This window comes from Pinus tabuliformis, chromosome 9 (genome assembly GCF_031772625.1).
Source record: "Pinus tabuliformis cultivar Carrire ecotype Pingquan chromosome 9, CPIR1, whole genome shotgun sequence".
NCBI classification, from domain to species: Eukaryota; Viridiplantae; Streptophyta; class Pinopsida; order Pinales; family Pinaceae; genus Pinus; species Pinus tabuliformis.
This window is the reverse complement of record NC_142307.1, coordinates 723,873,709-723,892,329: the sequence shown is the minus strand read 5'-3', so window position 1 is coordinate 723,892,329 and position 18,621 is coordinate 723,873,709. Positions and strand designations below refer to the sequence as shown.

The following is an 18,621-nucleotide window of genomic DNA, read 5'->3' as shown; positions in this document are numbered from 1 at the left end:
CCTTGAGGATTAGGAATTTTCACAGAGGCTTCCCTAAATCACCTATAAGATATTCTAATACTGGGGCTTAAGGCAACTTGTTTTTACGATCTAATGATGGATAGAGAGCTTGGTGAGACCAAACATGACCAAAGTTTTCAATGCTAGGGTCCAAGCACTCTAAAGTTAGACCAATAAGAGGGTTGATATAAGTTAGGGTTTGAATAATGTTCAATATTAGAGCTAGCAATGGCATATAGCAGCCTAATAAAAACCCTCCAAGTGATCTTCAACAAGAAAGGATCAAGGGTTTCAAACAAAGACTACAGTTGAACTAAAGCACATAGATTTAGGGTTGTTAAAAGTGCATAAACTATAAGAAAAGAGAAGACAGCATCTCTTCTAGGGCCCGTAAGGCTACTCACTATGCTATATTTTGCTTTTAGAAGGTTTATGGAGACTAGCCTACAATTTAGGGCTGCCTTTAAATAATAGAACAGCATTTTTACGCATAAATATGCTCTCAAACCCTAGTGGTTGCCCTAGTCGTCTAAGAGAGAGAAAATTAGATGGTTAATTTTAGTTTTTGCGATGACCAACGCACTTTTAAACCAATGCCTTATCCTAAAAGGGATAATGGAGACTTAATGGAACAAAATACTAAGGACAAACAATGAAGGAGTATGGGGGGATGCTCCAATGCATCCACTTCTAGAACCCTAATTATTATTCCTGTGAAGGGATAAATTAATTATAAGGTCTATACATAAAGAGTTTCCTTATAGGCTTTGAAGAAGACAATTTTACACGCAATTATGAAGCAAAGTTTGAACAACGATGAGCATTTAATCATGGAACAAGAGAAACCCTACTTTGAACATGAAAACATGCAAAATATCAATGATCAACAATAAACTTACAAAATCTTCCACAATAGCACTTCTTTCAATCCCAGAATAATGTCTCCAAGCAAAAATCTCCTCCAACTTTTTCTCAGTGATTGTGTGAGGTAACTCACAAAGCTTCTGCCAGTATTTCTCTCTGTAGCTGAATAACCCTGTGAGGTATTCAGTGATGTATTCAGATTTTGCTACTGCATAATAATAAAACCCTCAGAGTTGTTGCACCGATTTTCCCGCATTGGGTTTTTCCAATGACTATTTTGTCCAAAAGTAATTGTGTCCTATGTATCTTGTTCTTTGTCAGTGTTTTGTTTCATGTAATCAAATTTAAGTAGAGTAGGCTACAGAAGTAATTTGCTTCAGTATTCAGTATTCAGAAGAATAAATTGATGAATGTAATTAAAATCAAGTAGGTGAAGTAGATTTAGATTTGCTGTAGTAGAGGTTCCTTGAGGATTAGGAATCTTCACAGAGGCTTCCCTAAATCACCTATAAGATATTCTAATACTGGGGCTTAAGGCAACTTGTTTTTACGATCTAATGATGGATAGAGAGCTTGGTGAGACCAAACATGACCAAAGTTTTCAATGCTAGGGTCCAAGCACTCTAAAGTTAGACCAATAAGAGGGTTGATATAAGTTAGGGTTTGAATAATGTTCAATATTAGAGCTAGCAATGGCATATAGCAGCCTAATAAAAACCCTCCAAGTGATCTTCAACAAGAAAGGATCAAGGGTTTCAAACAAAGACTACAGTTGAACTAAAGCACATAGATTTAGGGTTGTTAAAAGTGCATAAACTATAAGAAAAGAGAAGACATCATCTCTTCTAGGGCCCGTAAGGCTACTCACTATGCTATATTTTGCTTTTAGAAGGTTTATGGAGACTAGCCTACAATTTAGGGCTGCTTTTAAATAATAGAACAGCATTTTTACGCATAAATATGCTCTCAAACCCTAGTGGTTGCCCTAGTCGTCTAAGAGAGAGAAAATTAGATAGTTAATTTTAGTTTTTGCGATGACCAACGCACTTTTAAACCAATGCCTTATCCTAAAAGGGATAATGGAGACTTAATGGAACAAAATACTAAGGACAAACAATGAAGGAGTATGGGGGGATGCTCCAACGCATCCACTTCTAGAACCCTAATTATTATTCCTGTGAGGGGATAAATTAATTATAAGGTCTATACATAAAGAGTTTCCTTATAGGCTTTGAAGAAGACAATTTTACACGCAATTATGAAGCAAAGTTTGAACAACGATGAGCATTTAATCATGGAACAAGAGAAACCCTACTTTGAACATGAAAACATGCAAAATATCAATGATCAACAATAAACTTACAAAATCTTCCACAATAGCACTTCTTTCAATCCCAGAATAATGTCTCCAAGCAAAAATCTCCTCCAATATCTAGTTGCATCCAAAAAGATTACATTATGCCCAAGTAGCGAAAAAGAGACTAGTTCACACTCTCTTTTGGAAAGGCTAAATTCAACGTGTGTGATGATGAAAAGAAAAATGAGGGGTAGGATCTACTTATATGAGCTTTATCCCATTCATTTTACAAATAAAACAAGTAAGAATCCCTATTGACAAGTTTAATTTAAGTGTTCCACAATAAAAAAGTTACAAGCCAACCTCGTAGCTCAAAAACATAACAAATATGCCATAAAATCCCACATGTGTGTTGATTTTTGTAGCATCAGATGTGTTCCAGCCACGAAACTTTGTAGAGAGGCTAGAATACATGTATTCTCCAAAACCCAGAAATCGTTTTTGGAAATTCCAACTAGAGACGATTTAATTAAAATAATTAATCTTATTTTAATGGTGTCTAATTCTAAACTTAGGAAAACTGATTAATTAAAGGGTATTGATTAAGTCATGGTGAGAATCTTCTAGAATAAGACATGGATCGATTTCTAGTTAATCTTAGCCATCGATTATGTTTTAATCTTGGCCGTTGAAACCTCAATGAGAGATTATAAGAAGAAATTCAATGGGGGTTGGAGAACACACTTGGAGCCACCAAAAATTCAATTTTGCTGGGAAATCGAACTCCAGAGTAGCAGCAGTCAATTGCCGGAGGTGATTCAGTAAAATCGAAGCAGTGAGAGAGGGGCAGGGATAGTAAGGTTGGAAGGAAGATTCTCCAGTTCCGTGATTGCATAACAGAGAGGCAGTGAGTGCCACAGAGAGGCAGTGCAGAGCTTCAGAGGGAGATCCGTATTTTGTTGAGGAGAAGTCAAAATTCAATGCCAGAAGCCGGAGTGGGAGCCCAGAGGCCAAGAGGATCGATTTTCCAGATAGCAGCTGATCAGTTAGTGAGAGAGACGTTGGTCCGAGTTGTGGACGCAGATCTGCGTAGGCTGACGCAGAGGCAACAAGGGGCAGCTCATCTTGATCCAATGTCAGTGTCAAATCACCGGTGGGAGTGAGATTTTTTTCACTAGATCTCCTGTCAGTTATTTCTATGTATGGATTGCTAGATTTGAGCATCCATAGATTTGTACTCAAATTTACTACTGCATAATAATAAAACCCTCAGCGGCTACACCGGTTTTCCCAAGTTGGGTTTTCCGGGGACACTAGTCCAAAAATAACAGTGTTATTTGTGTGTGTGTGCATCTATTCTTCCAGCATTATTTTTCCTCCCCAATATTGTATTTGTGAGGGCTATAGTGTATTAGCTTCAATATTTACCGTAGGATGAGTAAATAATTCATTCAAGTTATTTAACAAATAGAAGAAACTTAATCAGTTGCTATAGTAGGATTCGAGGTTTCTGAATTTTCACATGGTATCAGCACAAATTGCAAGTCAAAGAGCTCAGTAGTAGAAGGGAAGAGAATTTTGAATCTCTGCAGAGACAATAGTTTGAAACCCTCTAGAGGCAGCATAATCCTTGAGCCAGAAGGGTCAATTTCTGAGGAAAAATTATTTCTCTGAGAGAGTCAACAGAGAATAGATTTTCCAAATCAGAGGTTACCAGAGGCAGAGGGAGACGCAGTATTTTTCCTTGCAAAGCAGATCTTCAGTTGGGACGCAGTTATTTTGCAGCAGTTTGCTAGTGCAAAATAGTGTCAAGAGGAAGGAAGAGCACACACAGAGGGAAATCCTTTCACAAGGGACTTCTAGCCCAAAAGTTCGATTATTCCTAGCAGAGCAGTAGTAGCTGTGAGCAAATTTGCCCACTCCAGCATGGAGTGCGAAAAGCCAATTAGTAGTTGCGCAGAGGAGAAGAGGAGGAATTCGACATTTTTGCAAAGATGGCATTAGCAAGGCTGAGAGATTAGGATCGGTTGGACAGAGCCTCCAACTACGTGATCTGGAAGGCAAGAATTTCTTGTCTTCTAGATGAGTACGATCTCAAAGCTTATATCAATGGCGTGGTAGTTGTACCCGTAGATGCAGATCCGCTTAAGGCCTACAAGAAGGAGATGGCAAAGGCAAAGAGGTTGATTCTCGATGGGGTTCGAGATCACGTGGTGTCTCACATAGTTGGCAAAGATACTGCCCGACAGATGTGGGAAGCACTTGCTACGCTATACGAGGGATCTTCCGAGCAACGAAAGATGTATCTTGAGGAGAAGTTGAGATGCACGAGGATGCAGAAAGGGGAGCGTATAGACCCATTCCTTACTAGGCTTTAGGATATCTGAGATCAGTTGTCTATAGTAGGGTCAGGACCTCAACCTACTAAGTTGGTGCGGTTTGCTCTAAATAGTGTTTCCAAAGAGTGGCAAGTCTTTGTCCAGAGTATTCTAGGTGGAGAAAAGTTGCAAGACTGGGATCATATGTGGGCTGATCTACCGCAGGAGAAGATGAGGCGACATTTGGTGAAGACCACCATCACTGGCAGCAGCAGCTGTAGTGGGACGAAGCAAGTAAAGGAAGAGGAGGATATGGCCCTCGCATCAAAGGGGCAACAAGAGTAGCACAGGAGGAAGAAGGACATTTCCAAGGTGAAATGCTTCAGATGTGGTGAGTTTGGACACTACAACACTCAATGTCCTCTCAGAAAGAAGGACAAGGAGGAGAAGCAGGATCGGCAGGCTGCATCCGCGGAGATTGACAGGTTGTCCTCCAGATTGGAGGAAGAGTTTGCCATGATCACCAATATACCTCCAATAATGAGGTGGGGTGATTTGGTTTTGTAGCGCCAGAGAGCTACAGGATGGGCAGGATTCTTGAGGAGGTCCACCTGAGCCCAAAACACATGCAGTAGCAGGATGGATCAGTGGCAGCTGATGTAGTCAGATGCCAGAGTGAAAGATACAGTAGCTAGTAGCGGTCAGATACTGGGCAGCGCAGTGCAAAGTTAGCAGCAGTGCAGATGGCACAGAGCAGAGTCAGCAGCAGCGCAAAGACTTCAATGGTAGCGCAAAGTCTAGCTACAGTCAAGACTCAGGTGACAGATGCATCATACTGACCACAATTGGTTCAGTATTTCGGATGCTTTTCCATTGCAATTGTTGAAGTTGCAGCAGTAGTAGATGGAGAGGGAGTTGCAGTGTTGGCAGCAATTCAGCAGGACCAGCAGCAGCACGGATGCAGCGTCTATCAGAGTTGCACAGTAGTTGGTGGGCAACAGCAGCCAAACATCAACAACGTAACAGGAGGTGGTGTAGAGACAGGGTGTTGCTTTAGTGGGTTGCAGTGCTAGAACACATTCCTCGCTAAGAGGGAGTGTTGATTTTTGTAACATCGGATGTGTTCTAGCCACGAAACTTTGTGGAGAGGCTAGAATACATGTATTCTCCAAAACCCAGAAATTGTTTCTGGAAATTCCACCTAGAGACAACTTAATTAAAATAATTAATCTTTTTTTAATGGTGCCTAAGTCTAAACTTAGGAAAACTGATTAATTAAAGGGTATTAATTAAGTCATGGTGAGAATCTTCTAAAAGAAGACATGGATCAATTTCTAGTTAATTTTTGCCATCGATTATGTTTTAATCTTCCGTTGAAGCCTCAACGAGAGATTAGAAGAAGAAATTCGATGGGGGTTGAAGAACACACTTGGAGCCACAAGAAATTCAATTTTGCTAGGAAATCGAACTCCATAATAGCAGCAGTCAGTTGCCGGAGGTGATTCAGTAAGATCGAAGCAGTGAGAGAGGGGCAAGGATAGTAAGGTCAAAAAGAAATTTCTCCAATCCGGTGAGTGCACAGCAAAGAGGCAGTGAGTGTCACAGAGAGGCAGCGCAGAGCTTCAGAGGGAGATCTATATTTTGCTGAGAAGTCGAAATTCAGTGCCAGAAGCCAGAGTGGGAGCCCGGAGGCCAGGAGGATCGATTTTCCAGATAACACCTAAATAGTTAGCGAGAGAGTCCAAGTTGTGGGACGCAAATCTGCGTAGGCTAACACAGAGGCAACAAGGGGCAACTCATCTTGAGCCAAGGTCAGTGTTGGATCACGGTGGGAGTGAGAATTTTCTCACTAGATCTCCTGTCAGTTATTTCTCTATATGGATTGCTAGATTTTGTTAGGATATTCCGACACATAAGAAATAGTTAAGTACAACTTGGTCTAGTTTAGAGTTAGGTATAGAGTTAGGTAAAGTGTGTTTCTTTACCGTTGTACATTTTGTAACTTACAATCCGACGGTCACGATATGTAGTGATCCGACGGTTCATTCTCTCCTCGGTATTACCGACACTTGATCCGTGGCTTGACACCCGATTGGTCCATGAGTTCTATTTAAAGCGCATGGAGGGTCATTGTTCGGGTAATCCGTGCATGAGAGAAGCTTATGTAAATTTTCATTCTTTGATTAATAAATTGCCTGTAGTAGCCACGTTGGCGCAGGCCGTGGACTGTTTCCCTCTTTGAGGGTTTTAACCACGTCAAAAATACTGGTGTATTGATCTGTGATCTGGTTGTGAGCGGTGTCCTTTTAGTGTTCTTTCTGAGGAACTTACCCTGTAAATTCCTACATGGTATCAGAGCTATTTGAGGGCCGTGTCCGTTGGTGATCCAAATCTGAAGCCGGTAGAACTGCATCCGACTGTCGTTTCCTAGATCTGCTGTTTCTGACTGCTTTCGGGCCGAGAGGACTGCTCTGTTGCGTTCGGAGCATCTGTTCCAGTGAGGAACCCCTTTCGTTTCACGCGAAAAGGTTTCCGGTAGCCCTAGCTGCGTCATTTTTCAGATCGGGAGGTATACAGTGTTTATTTGCAGTTTACTGTTATTTTCTCTCTGCTTATTTCGGTTTCGGTTTATTTACCCTTTTTTAACCGGATCTATACCTTTCATTTCTGCGTATGCTCTTTGCCCTGCGACTCTGTGCGATCTGGGCAAATCAGAAACAGAAAGAAAGGATTTTTCTCATGCGTATGCTCTTTTCCTTGCACCTTACTGTGATCTCGGAAAATCAGAAACATTGAGAAAAATATTTAGTTTTTCGGCTAAAGCTAACTTTGAGCCGCAAGGTTCATTTTTTTAATATATCTAGTTTTTTGGCTAAAGCTAACTTCGAGCCGCACGGTTCGTTTTTCTTTGCATATTCGTGTTGGGTTTTGTGTTTTGTGTTTTGTAGGGAAAAAGAGCTTTCTCAAGGCAAGCACGCAAACCAAGGCCCCCCCCCTCTCTCTCTCTCTCTCTCTCTCTCTCTCAAATTTTTTGTATAGATCAATTGGTTCAAAGCTATTTTAAGAGAGTAGAGGTCTTGGGTTCAAGTCTCCATTTTGTGGGGGCGGATTTTTTCATTCCCGCACATTCGCGCACTTTGCCGGCAACTTCAACAAAAAAAAAAATTTAAAAAGCCATAACTTCTTCATCCGGAAGCCTTTTTCAGAGCCGTTTTTTTTAAAACAGCCTAATTTTTCGAGATCTATCCATTGGAACACTTACTTTCAGCATCTTCAGCTTCAGTTTTTTTTTTAAAATGGAAAGTCCATGCCAAGTCATTCTTGACAGCACTAACTACTTCCAATGGATAGCCTACATGGAAGATTTACTTAGAAGTAAAGGTCTCTACAGAATAGCCACAGACCAAGAGAAGAAACCAAAAGATGAAGACAAGGCTGCAAAATGGGAAAATAGACAAGATCAAGCACGTGGTTTGATAGGGATGTCTATTTCTCCTGATCTTAGATTCCATATTGCAGAACTTGAGACTCCTCATGAAGCATTGGAAAAACTCACTAAAGTTTTTGGGATTAAAAATGAAATTAGAGCCCATCAACTTGAAAATGAGTTGCTTACATTGGATCCTAATAATTTTTCTTGCATTGAAGATTTCTTGTCCAAATTCAAGACCCTTAGATATCTTTTGGAAGGTGTTAAGGTTAAGAAAGAAGATAGTAACCTTATTTATTCCATCCTTACTAAGTTGGGACCAACCTACTCTGTATTTGTTTCCACCTTCCATTCTACAAGGGAAGCTTTCATTTGTCAAGGAAAAGACTACAAGGCCCCTTCCTTTGACTCTTTTTGTGATTCTTTAATAAGAGAACAAGAAAAACTCTTACACCTTGGTCTTCTTAATCTTGGAAACTCTTCCACGAAAGCGTTAGCCGCCCAGCAGCAACCAAATTCAAAGAATCCTAAGAAGTCATATCCTCAAAAGAATGGTCCTAAACCAACTCAGCCTCAAAATGATAAGACCAATAAAAACAAATGGAAGAAGACTGATAGACATTGTAACTTTTGTAATCGAGATGGCCACTTAGAATCTAAATGCTTTAAGAAGATGGAAGCCTTGGAAGCCGCAATGAAGAAACATAACATCCATGTGGAGCATACTTCAACTTCAACTTCCGGAATGGCACTTTCTGCATGTCGTTGTCAATCATCTCAGTCTGGTTATGCATTAAATGTATCTTCTTCCTCTCCTTCTCATGAGTGGCTCATTGATTCTGGAGCCTCTTATCACATGGCCAAAAACCAAGCCATGTTTTCTTCTTTAAATGATTGTAACACCAAAAATATATATGTTGGTGATGATAGATCTCTTAATGTTGTCGGGACTGGAACTGTTCATCTAGACAATGGTCAGTTTAATGATGTATTATGTGTTCCAACCTTATCCTGCAACCTTCTATCTGTATATCAGATAACTCATTCAGGTGAAGGTAAAATTGTTGAATTTTCACCTCATGATGTTGTAATCAAGGATCTAAGAGATCCTAAACAGATTCTAGCTACTGGTATTGCTGATGATTCCACAAGGTTGTATAAGTTTCACAACTTTGGGTCATCAAATCTTCCCTCAGTATTTGTTGCTCATAATGATGAAGTGAGCAAACTTTGGCATGAGCGATTTGGTCACTTAAACTATCGCTCCCTTCAGCATCTATGTAAAGAAAATATGGTGACAGGTCTTCCTATGGTATCTTGCAGAGATGGCGTTTGTTCCGGATGTGTACTCGGAAAACATCATCGGGACAGTTTTGACAAACGTGCCTCTTGGCACGCCTCAGCCCCTTTACAGCTTGTGCACAGTGATTTATGTGGTCCACTTCCTATTGCTTCATTCTCTGGCTGCAAGTATTTCTTAACTTTCATTGATGATTTCTCCAGACGCACTTGGGTATACTTCTTAAAACTCAAGAGCGAAGTATTTAACACATTTTTGGCCTTCAAAGCCTTTGTTGAAAAACAATCTGGACATCAAATTCTTAAGCTAAGAACTGATAATGGTGGAGAATATGTTAAAAACACATTCATCAACTTTTGCACCGAAAATGGAATTCAAATGCAACATACTGTTCCATACACTCCACAACAAAATGGTGTAGCTGAAAGGAAAAATCGCACCTTAAAGGAAATGGCTAATTGTATGCTGCAATCTAAAGGACTCAGTCTTAGTTTTTGGGCCGAAGCAATTAATTGTGCAAATTATATAATCAATCGCACTCCTACTAAGGTTCTAGAGAATATCACTCCAGAAGAAGCTTGGAGTTCCATTAAACCAGATGTAAGTCACTTTCGTGTTTTTGGAAGTGAAGCATGGGCCCATATTCCAGATGAAAAGCATAAAGCTTTAGAACCTAAGAGTGAGAAATGTACTTTTGTTGGATATTCTGAAGATGTAAAAGGTTATAGACTTATTCCATTTAAGTCCAAAAATGTTATCATTAGAAGAGATGTAAAATTTGATGAAAATAAATCGGTCTGCGAGCCTAGTCCGGCGGATGTGCCACCTCTTCCTATCTCTTCTACTTTTGAAAACATTTCTTCTTCAGATGATGAAAGTGAGGATGATAATCCTCCCCCACCTTCTCAGGATCCTCAACTTCCAAGATGGGTCCGTGCTACTCGGGATGCAGCAGGTGATCTTGCCGGTGATCCTACAGATCAGCGACGTACACGTTCTCAGTTTGAAAGAGCCTCTTCTTTACTGGCTCAAGCTCCAGTAAATCATGATCCTGACACTTTTGCAGAAACTTCAGGCCATCCACATTGGGAAGCAGCTATGAATGAAGAATATCATTCATTGTTGGCAAATGATACATGGGATCTTGTTCCTCTACCAAAGGGACGCAAACTTGTTAGATGTAAATGGGTTTACAGAACCAAGTATGGACCAGATGGGAAAGTTGATAAACATAAAGCTCGTCTTGTTGCTAAGGGCTTTTCACAAGTTGAAGGCATTGACTACACTGAAACCTTCTCCCCTGTTGCCAAAATGAACTCTATCCACCTTGTTCTTTCCCTTGCTGCCTCTTTAAAATGGGAAGTCCATCAGATGGATGTTAAATCTGCCTTCTTGCATGGGGACTTGCAGGAAGAAATCTATATGGAACAACCCATTGGCTTCATACAAACAGACTCCAGCCTTGTTTGTCGACTTAAGAAATCCCTTTATGGTCTCAAGCAAGCTCCTCGGGCTTGGTATGCCAAAATGGATAGCTTTCTTTTAGAATCTGGCTTTTCTAGGTGTTATTCTGACAATACTGTCTACACCAAGAAAGTGGGCAACTCTCTTATCATCCTTGTTCTTTATGTTGATGATCTTATTCTTACTGGTAGTGATCCCAACCTTATAAACCATGTGAAGTCCAGCCTTAAAAAGAAATTTGAAATGACAGACTTAGGACACTTACACTATTTTCTCGGTCTTCAAGTCTTGCAATCCAAGGAGGGTATTTTCCTTTCCTAGTCCAAGTATGCTTGTGATATTCTTCGTCATTTTCACATGGAAGACTGTAAGCCAGCCCCTTCTCCCTTTCAGTCTGGAGTCAAACTTTCAGTCTCTTGTACTTCTCCTGAAGTTGATGCTACCTTATACCGTCAACTTGTAGGAAAACTCTTGTATTTAACCCATACTCGTCCTGACCTTTCCTTTGTTGTTGGCCTTGTTGCTCGTTTTATGCAAAACCCCCGTGAAAGTCATTGGAAAGCAGCTAAAAGAATACTTCGTTATGTTCGAGGTACAGTACAGTTTGGGATTCATTACAGTGCCAAAGCAGCTCCTCTATTAGTTGGTTTCACTGATTCTGATTGGGCTGGTGACCCTGATGATCGGAAGTCTACTGCCGGTTATGTCTTCACTCTTGGTTCAGGACCTATTACATGGGCTTGTAAGAAACAGGCTGCCATTTCTCTTTCGTCAGCAGAAGCAGAGTATCGTGGTGCCGTGGAAGCTAGTAAGGAAGCCTTGTGGCTTCATCAGATCCTATCAGAGTTTGGCTTTGAGCAGCAGCATCCAACCACACTTTGGTGTGATAATCAAAGTGCCATTCAGCTATGCAAAGATCCAGTCCAGCATCAGCGCAGCAAACACATTGAACTACACATGCACTTCATCAGAAAGCTCATTCATGACCATGTTCTTGAAGTGCAATATTGTTCAACAGATGATCAGGTTGCAGACATCTTCACAAAGGCTCTCACAGAGGCGAAGTTCACTAAACTTCGATATATGCTTGGAGTTCAGGAAGTTGTCACTAAGGGGGGATAGGCTCTAGTGCCTCCTTCCTTCTCCTATTGTGTCATATTTGTAAATCCTTCAATCCTATCCCAAGTTGTTCTTAAGGGGGGATGTTAGGATATTCCGACACATAGGAAATAGTTAAGTACAACTTGGTCTAGTTTAGAGTTAGGTATAGAGTTAGGTAAAGTGTGTTTCTTTACCGTTGTACATTTTGTAACTTACAATCCGACGGTCACGATATGTAGTGATCCGACGGTTCATTCTCTCCTCGGTATTACCGACACTTGATCCGTGGCTTGACACCCGATTGGTCCATGAGTTCTATTTAAAGCGCATGGAGGGTCATTGTTCGGGTAATTCGTGCATGAGAGAAGCTTATGTAAATTTTCATTCTTTGATTAATAAATTGCCTGTAGTAGCCACGTTGGCGCAGGCCGTGGACTGTTTCCCTCTTTGAGGGTTTTAACCACGTCAAAAATACTGGTGTATTGATCTGTGATCTGGTTGTGAACGGTGTCCTTTTAGTGTTCTTTCTTAGGAACTTACCCTGTAAATTCCTACAGATTTGAGCATCCATAGATTTGTACTCAGATTTACTACTGCATAATAATAAAACCCTCAGCTGCTACACCGATTTTCCCAAGTTGGGTTTTTCCGGGGACATTGGTCTAAAAATCACAGTGATATTTGTGTGTTTGGCATCTATTCTTCCAACATTATTTTTCTTCCGCAGTATTGTATTTGTGAAGGTTGCAGTGTATTAGTTTCGATATTTACCGTAGGATGCAGTAAATAATTTGTTCAAGTTATTTAACAAATAGAAGAAACTTAATCAGTTGTTGTAGTAGGATTCGGGGTTTCAGAATTTTCACAATGTTTGGGAATAAAAGCTCCAAAAGCATGACATCACCCTACAAATGAGCACAATAAGCCAACAAAAGGTGAGATAAGGGTTAATGAGTGCTCCATACTCCAAGATGTATCTCAAGGATCATGTGCAAGCCATCCAAACTCACTCCATGCTAACATGTCATGTCCAAGGTACCCTATGTCACCCTCAAAGGAGGAAAGGCATGACGTAGCACTAAATATCTCAAGTGTTGGGGCTCCAACGTGATGTACAAGCCCTCCCTTGTCATCTCAAGGATGACATCATCATCTAAGTTTTGGAACAAGTCATTAAATAGCCCAACGCTCTGCTCTCGGTAGGCATTGTTGCATCATCACAGTCAATTTCTCTCTCCACACTAGATAGTACGGCCTCTACTACTCTATTGAAGCGGTGAGGCAATCACCTCAAGAAGCCTTTGTTGTTGTGATGTGAACCACTAGACAAAACATCCACCAAATAAGGTATAAATCAACAATCATTAGGTAACAAAAACCATAGATGCATTATAGTCAACCATACTTAATGTCAAGGTCACAGCGAACTCTTCACACAAAGATCACCTTCAAATATCTAACTAGACTGAGTCTCGTATAAATGCTCCCTCTCTTATGTTAGGGATAGCTAGATGGATAACCCTATTAGGTGTTTCCAGCCCCAAGGAGAAGTGATAGGTCCCAACTTAACTAATAAATCCAGAGGTGCCTATGTAGATGGTGGTAATGGAGTCGAAAAGGCTTCAAGGCAAGGTGCCATAGCCAAGTGACCAGCTAATGGTGGTCCAAGGTCTGAGTGTATAGATGTATGGAGGGAGCAATAGTGTTGGCATGAGTTACCCCATTTCCTCAGCCTGCTTCTTCTACCTCTTCGGTGCACCTTTTACTTCTTTATGATAATGCTTTGATATGTGTGCACAACTCAGGAGCTTAAACTTGCATTTGAGAGATTTAGCATTTATTACCCCTTAATGATGAGGTGGTTTATCACTCATCAGGGTTGAGACAATACAAGGGTTCCTTTTTATGGAAGGAGAATCAAGTGCTCTAGGAACCAGGTGATGGCTCACGAGGGAGGTAGAGCTCATATTAGACTTTTTCCCACCTGTTAATTTTTGTCCCAATCATCTTTTGCATTTTATCTTTTTCTTTCATTGTGGATTTCTTTTGCTTCTATCATTCGTTTAGCTACATCAACCTCTAGGGCAAAGTTTTCCAGCCCAGACTCAAGGATAAGGATGAGAAGGTGCCAATTCCCATGACCAATGACCACAGGCTGGAAGAATGGACATGGAATAGAGGAAAAGATGGAAAGTGGTAAGTATGGAATATTATGGGCGTGCTACTTCAATTAAAGCCTCCCCGATAGTGTCCTTCCTATAACCCTAAGGCCTCAGAGGAGATCCCCCTGGACTAGAGTAAAAGACTAACCTCCTAGGTGAAGTGAGGGAATGAGAATATAATAAAGATCAGTCGATCACCCAAATCACCCCTTGATTTATATTTAGTATGCCCCAAAACACTAAGTAAAAGCACCTGATTACAAAATGGTTAAAGTACCTGTCAATGGATAATCCACATTCCTTCAAGAAGGAATGCCAGATGCGGAGAAAGAAATCTGACCGGAGCAATATGTGGAGGGTCTACAGCATCATGTCATGTGTTGATCAATAGGATTGTTGGCTGACCAGCTGTCCAAGGAGGAGGAAAATATTTTCCATGGGTTACCCACTTATTTGTGGGTAACAGTACCAGATTGGTGCTATAATTGTACACTACTGATAAAGATTAACTTGAAGAATAAATTGTTCTTGAAGAAAACATTAATCTTGTCAATGGTGTCTTGTTCAGTCAATGAACGTAGGGTGTTGTGATTGCCCCCAGCAAGGTTCAAGTCTCTACTATGCTGTTCTAGCTTGTGCCCACACTTGTCATTCAATGTGCTTGCGATTGAAATTGGACTCAGATGCAAATCCTGGGTGACTTTGGCAGAATAGGTAAACACCCCTTGTAGATCCTTAGTTGAAGGACTTTGAATGGAATGTTGTAAGCTAGCTACATTGCTTCTAATCTCTTCCAGATTGGGGAAGGGGGAACTTGCTCCATCACACCCATAAGAAACTAGTCCAGCAAAAATCTAATATTAATATTGAAGATAAAGTTTCGAAATAAACAAAATTTTGCAATCCTAAAATTGACATAGTTTCCCATTATAACATTCCTCACATGTCTATATTGCAAATACAAGAGAACGAAAAATACAATAGTCCAAAATTCAAATGCATAGATTACAAAATAATTTTGGAACATACCTAGACTAAACCACCTAAAAGTGATTATGTCTCATCACCAATTATCTTGGAGACCTTTCAACATGTACAGGACAATGGACAGATGTCAAGGACATCCCAGAAACAAGAAGGAATGTCCCCTATTCTGTAGGGGCATCCCCACAGCAAAGGAGACTTTTCCCAGTATCCCCCTATCCTGTAGGGACCGAAAAATGCAAAGGATTTGTTCTCCAAGGTGACGACACATCCACATGCTTTGGGGACAATTAATAGAGGGCATACCAAAATTCATACTCCATTGAAAGTATAGATTAACTGAACAACTACAAGTTTATCTTTCACTGTCATGTTGAAAACAAGGGCAATTTATTTCAAACAACCAATGGAAATAGAATGTAGGAAGAAAACTTTCCACATTATTCCGTGCAGATCAGTACAACAAAAAACAAAACAGAAACTGGACAACAAAATTGGGATAATTTCCAAAAAGAAAGCCGCAAAATTTGAACAGACCACTAACAGGAAAATATGAGATATATGCTACAAATGGCTAAAACTAGCTGCCGGTCAAGCAACATAAGCAACATGAGTGGTTATATGGCTAATTGTAACATCACATAGATTTTAGCAATTCAAATAGATCAATCGATAATAGGTTGAATATATGATGGAAAACAAACCTGTTCTCCTTGCATATATCGCTCCCTTGCATAAAGGCAATATGCACCAATGTCTGCCTCAAATCCACCATCAGTCAACCTTTTATTCAAGTCATTACATCCACTGCTCTCAGACACTTCCTTAATTCTATCTTGGTTCGGTAAATATTCTTTTTCACAATGCACAGGAACGAAGGTTGAGGAACAATGTTTGCCTTGATAATTCTTTTCCCGGGAACACATCGAACCACAGACTTCTTTCTCAGCAACAGTATCTTCAACAACTTCCATATTAATTCCAGGAGCAGCATAATTAAACAAATCCCCCACTGGACACAAGCAACCAGCATCATCCCATGGGACATGCAATGTACGGGAAGATACCTATCAACATCAAAGCATTGTGAAATCAATTTTATACAAATCAAAGGAAGCCAATGTTAGGTACTAGATTCCAAAAGTTACAGAAATAATGAAATAAGTGTCAAGACAGCCACTCACTCACGGTAGCAAAGGCCCAAAGCCATGACTTGAAATTAGCGAATCGGCGTTTTAATCCTACTTCATGCATTAAAACTTGTGACTCCTTCCATTCTTGATGTACCCCTACAATAACCCTTTGTGCAACCTTCACAGCATCCTCGGCCTGGATTATTCCATTGTCATTAAACTATTTAATAAGTATTTTAATATATTACATAACTGAATGAATCCTATAACACGGAGCCTTGGATATCAACATTACATTAAAGATCTTTTCCAGAACGACTGATATAAAAATGTTACAGGAAGCAAGGTAAACCTGCAAAGCTTGAGCTTGGAAATCAGTAAAGCTGGCTAGCGTATAATAGTTGTGTGGCAATTGCAGAAAATAAGGATACCACAATGATTTCTTCCCTTTTGCTACCTCAGTTAATAAATAAACAACCAGTACCTGTTAAAAACACACTGATATAAGTGACAGGAAAAGTAGCAGATATCTGATAGACAATTAAATTGAGATACAGTTCATTCTATTTGTCACAACTGAACTAAAAAATCTAAATCAAATCACGTAGAAAATAAAGTAATTGGTCAATTCAATCAAAATATTTAAATTGAACACAATCAACTGAACAGGAAAATTCTATTTAAGCATGCAAACAGAATAACAATTTCTGAACTTAACCCTGATGCAGAAAGAATCTGAACATTGCAGCCCTTCAGTGATGGTGATAACTAGCTCTTAGGCTCATCCCCAGTCACCAGTTGGCCTTTTGAACACTAATCATAATAGACCCAACCCAAAATCAACTCAATAGATGTATGCAACCATGCATCTCTTAACATGTATTCTCCAAATAAGCACAAGTTTGGGACCATAATTCTCCATACAAAAGTCTAATTACATGGAATTTAAACAAAGAGTCCAGAAAACCTAAAGAATGACCGAAAAAAAATAATTGAAAGTCTATATTCACCCACATAAATCTGCTAAAACAAAATGTACAGCAACAATAAAGTACAGAGAGGTTCAAGAAATAAAGGATAAAGTTCATATAAATCTTTTAACTTCTACTAGATTCTTGAAGAAGTTGTCCTAACTAACCAAACTCTGGTTTTAATACACTTTACAAGCTTATACCTTCATAGTGTCAACATTGATGCTTTATTGCACTTTCCATGTCCATGGCTGTTCATTTGATGTCTAGTGAGCTTAATTCATATAATTACTTTCTCTTGTAAGACAATCAGCAAGGGCACAAAGAAATTTCTTCTCTTCTAACCGTATTTCCATCTATGATGTGGATATTGAGTTAGGGCCCCATTTATATCTAGCCCCTGCTTATTCTCTCCCTTCCTTCTGACATCAATTGACCTATCTCTTTTTTAATTTTCTCATGTATTAGCAAGCAACTTATAGTATGTTCTCAAATTGGCCCTAGGGACTACCACAGGTGTTTATTGTTGATTGTATTGGTTTCTTCAATCCCATTCACCTTCTTTTTTAGCCATTCGTTGGACCAATGTTACTTGGGAGCGGGAGCGGAAGCGGGGAGCGGGAGCGGGAGCGGAAGCGGGGAGCGGGAGCGGAAGCGGGAGCGGGAGCGACCATTTTCAGAAGCTCCCGGTTTGGGAGCGAATCCCGGAGCGATTTTTTAAAAATATATATATTTTTTATATTTTTTAATTTTTGATACATATATGTCAACAAAAACATGTAGAATGATGAATTAGATATAAAAAACATAAAAAAGCATAGATTGAACCATATAACAACAATCATCTAGAAGTTATAATCTTCATCAACCACGTCCGCAAGTTAGTAACATAGTAACATACAACATATTGAGTCTCATGATTCATCAATCTTAAAGTTTCAAGCTTTCAAAATTCAATATATAACATTTATCATCATTGATCACCAAAGTTGTACTTGTAAGCTAAGTGTAACCATTACAACAAATAATATCTAACATGAAATGAAATGTTATAAAATGAAATGAAATGAAACAACTTTCAACTTTCATGAAGCATCATATTCATAATTCATTACTAATGAGTTATAATTGCCAACTTCAAACTTAAATTGTCATATATTGTTTAAAAAAATATCATAATAAATATGAAAGAGTCAATAGTTATAAAAGCTACTAGAAACTAGAAAAGAGAAGTAAATCTATTATCTATTTCTTATGCTTGGGCCTCTTGCCACCACGAGAAATGTCTAATTTTTTAGTCTTGTTGCAAAATCAGGATCTTTGTCATTAATATCACCCTCCAAGCATTAATATCCAGAGGTATCTTTGTCATTACCTTTGTATCTGTATAGGGATCTTTGTCATTAATATCACCCTCTAAGCATTAACATAAGATAGAAAAAGCATAGCATGTCAAGTCAAGATTTTGTTTGAGTGATGCGTACATTTTTAGAAGGGTCATGATAGAGGAGTTCGACAACCAATGTCACTAACATCAAGGTACATAGAGGGATTGGTACTCTTGATTAAATATGAGTTCCATACCCTAATACATGAC

General features: G+C 39.5%; 1 protein-coding gene across 2 annotated transcripts in view; it reads right to left on the bottom strand.

Annotated features, from left to right (window-relative positions):
* The window catches only part of SDG40 (SET domain group 40), a 98,222-nt gene that overhangs the window by 35,277 nt on the left and 44,324 nt on the right, over positions 1-18,621 (bottom strand). For both annotated transcript variants that reach the window (XM_089439514.1, XM_089439515.1), the window contains 3 exons: positions 16,406-16,537; positions 16,109-16,249; positions 15,625-15,987 (listed from right to left, as the gene is read on the bottom strand). In XM_089439514.1, coding sequence (XP_089295640.1) covers positions 15,625-15,987; positions 16,109-16,249; positions 16,406-16,537 — 636 coding nt within the window. The remainder of the gene's footprint in view (positions 1-15,624; positions 15,988-16,108; positions 16,250-16,405; positions 16,538-18,621) is intronic.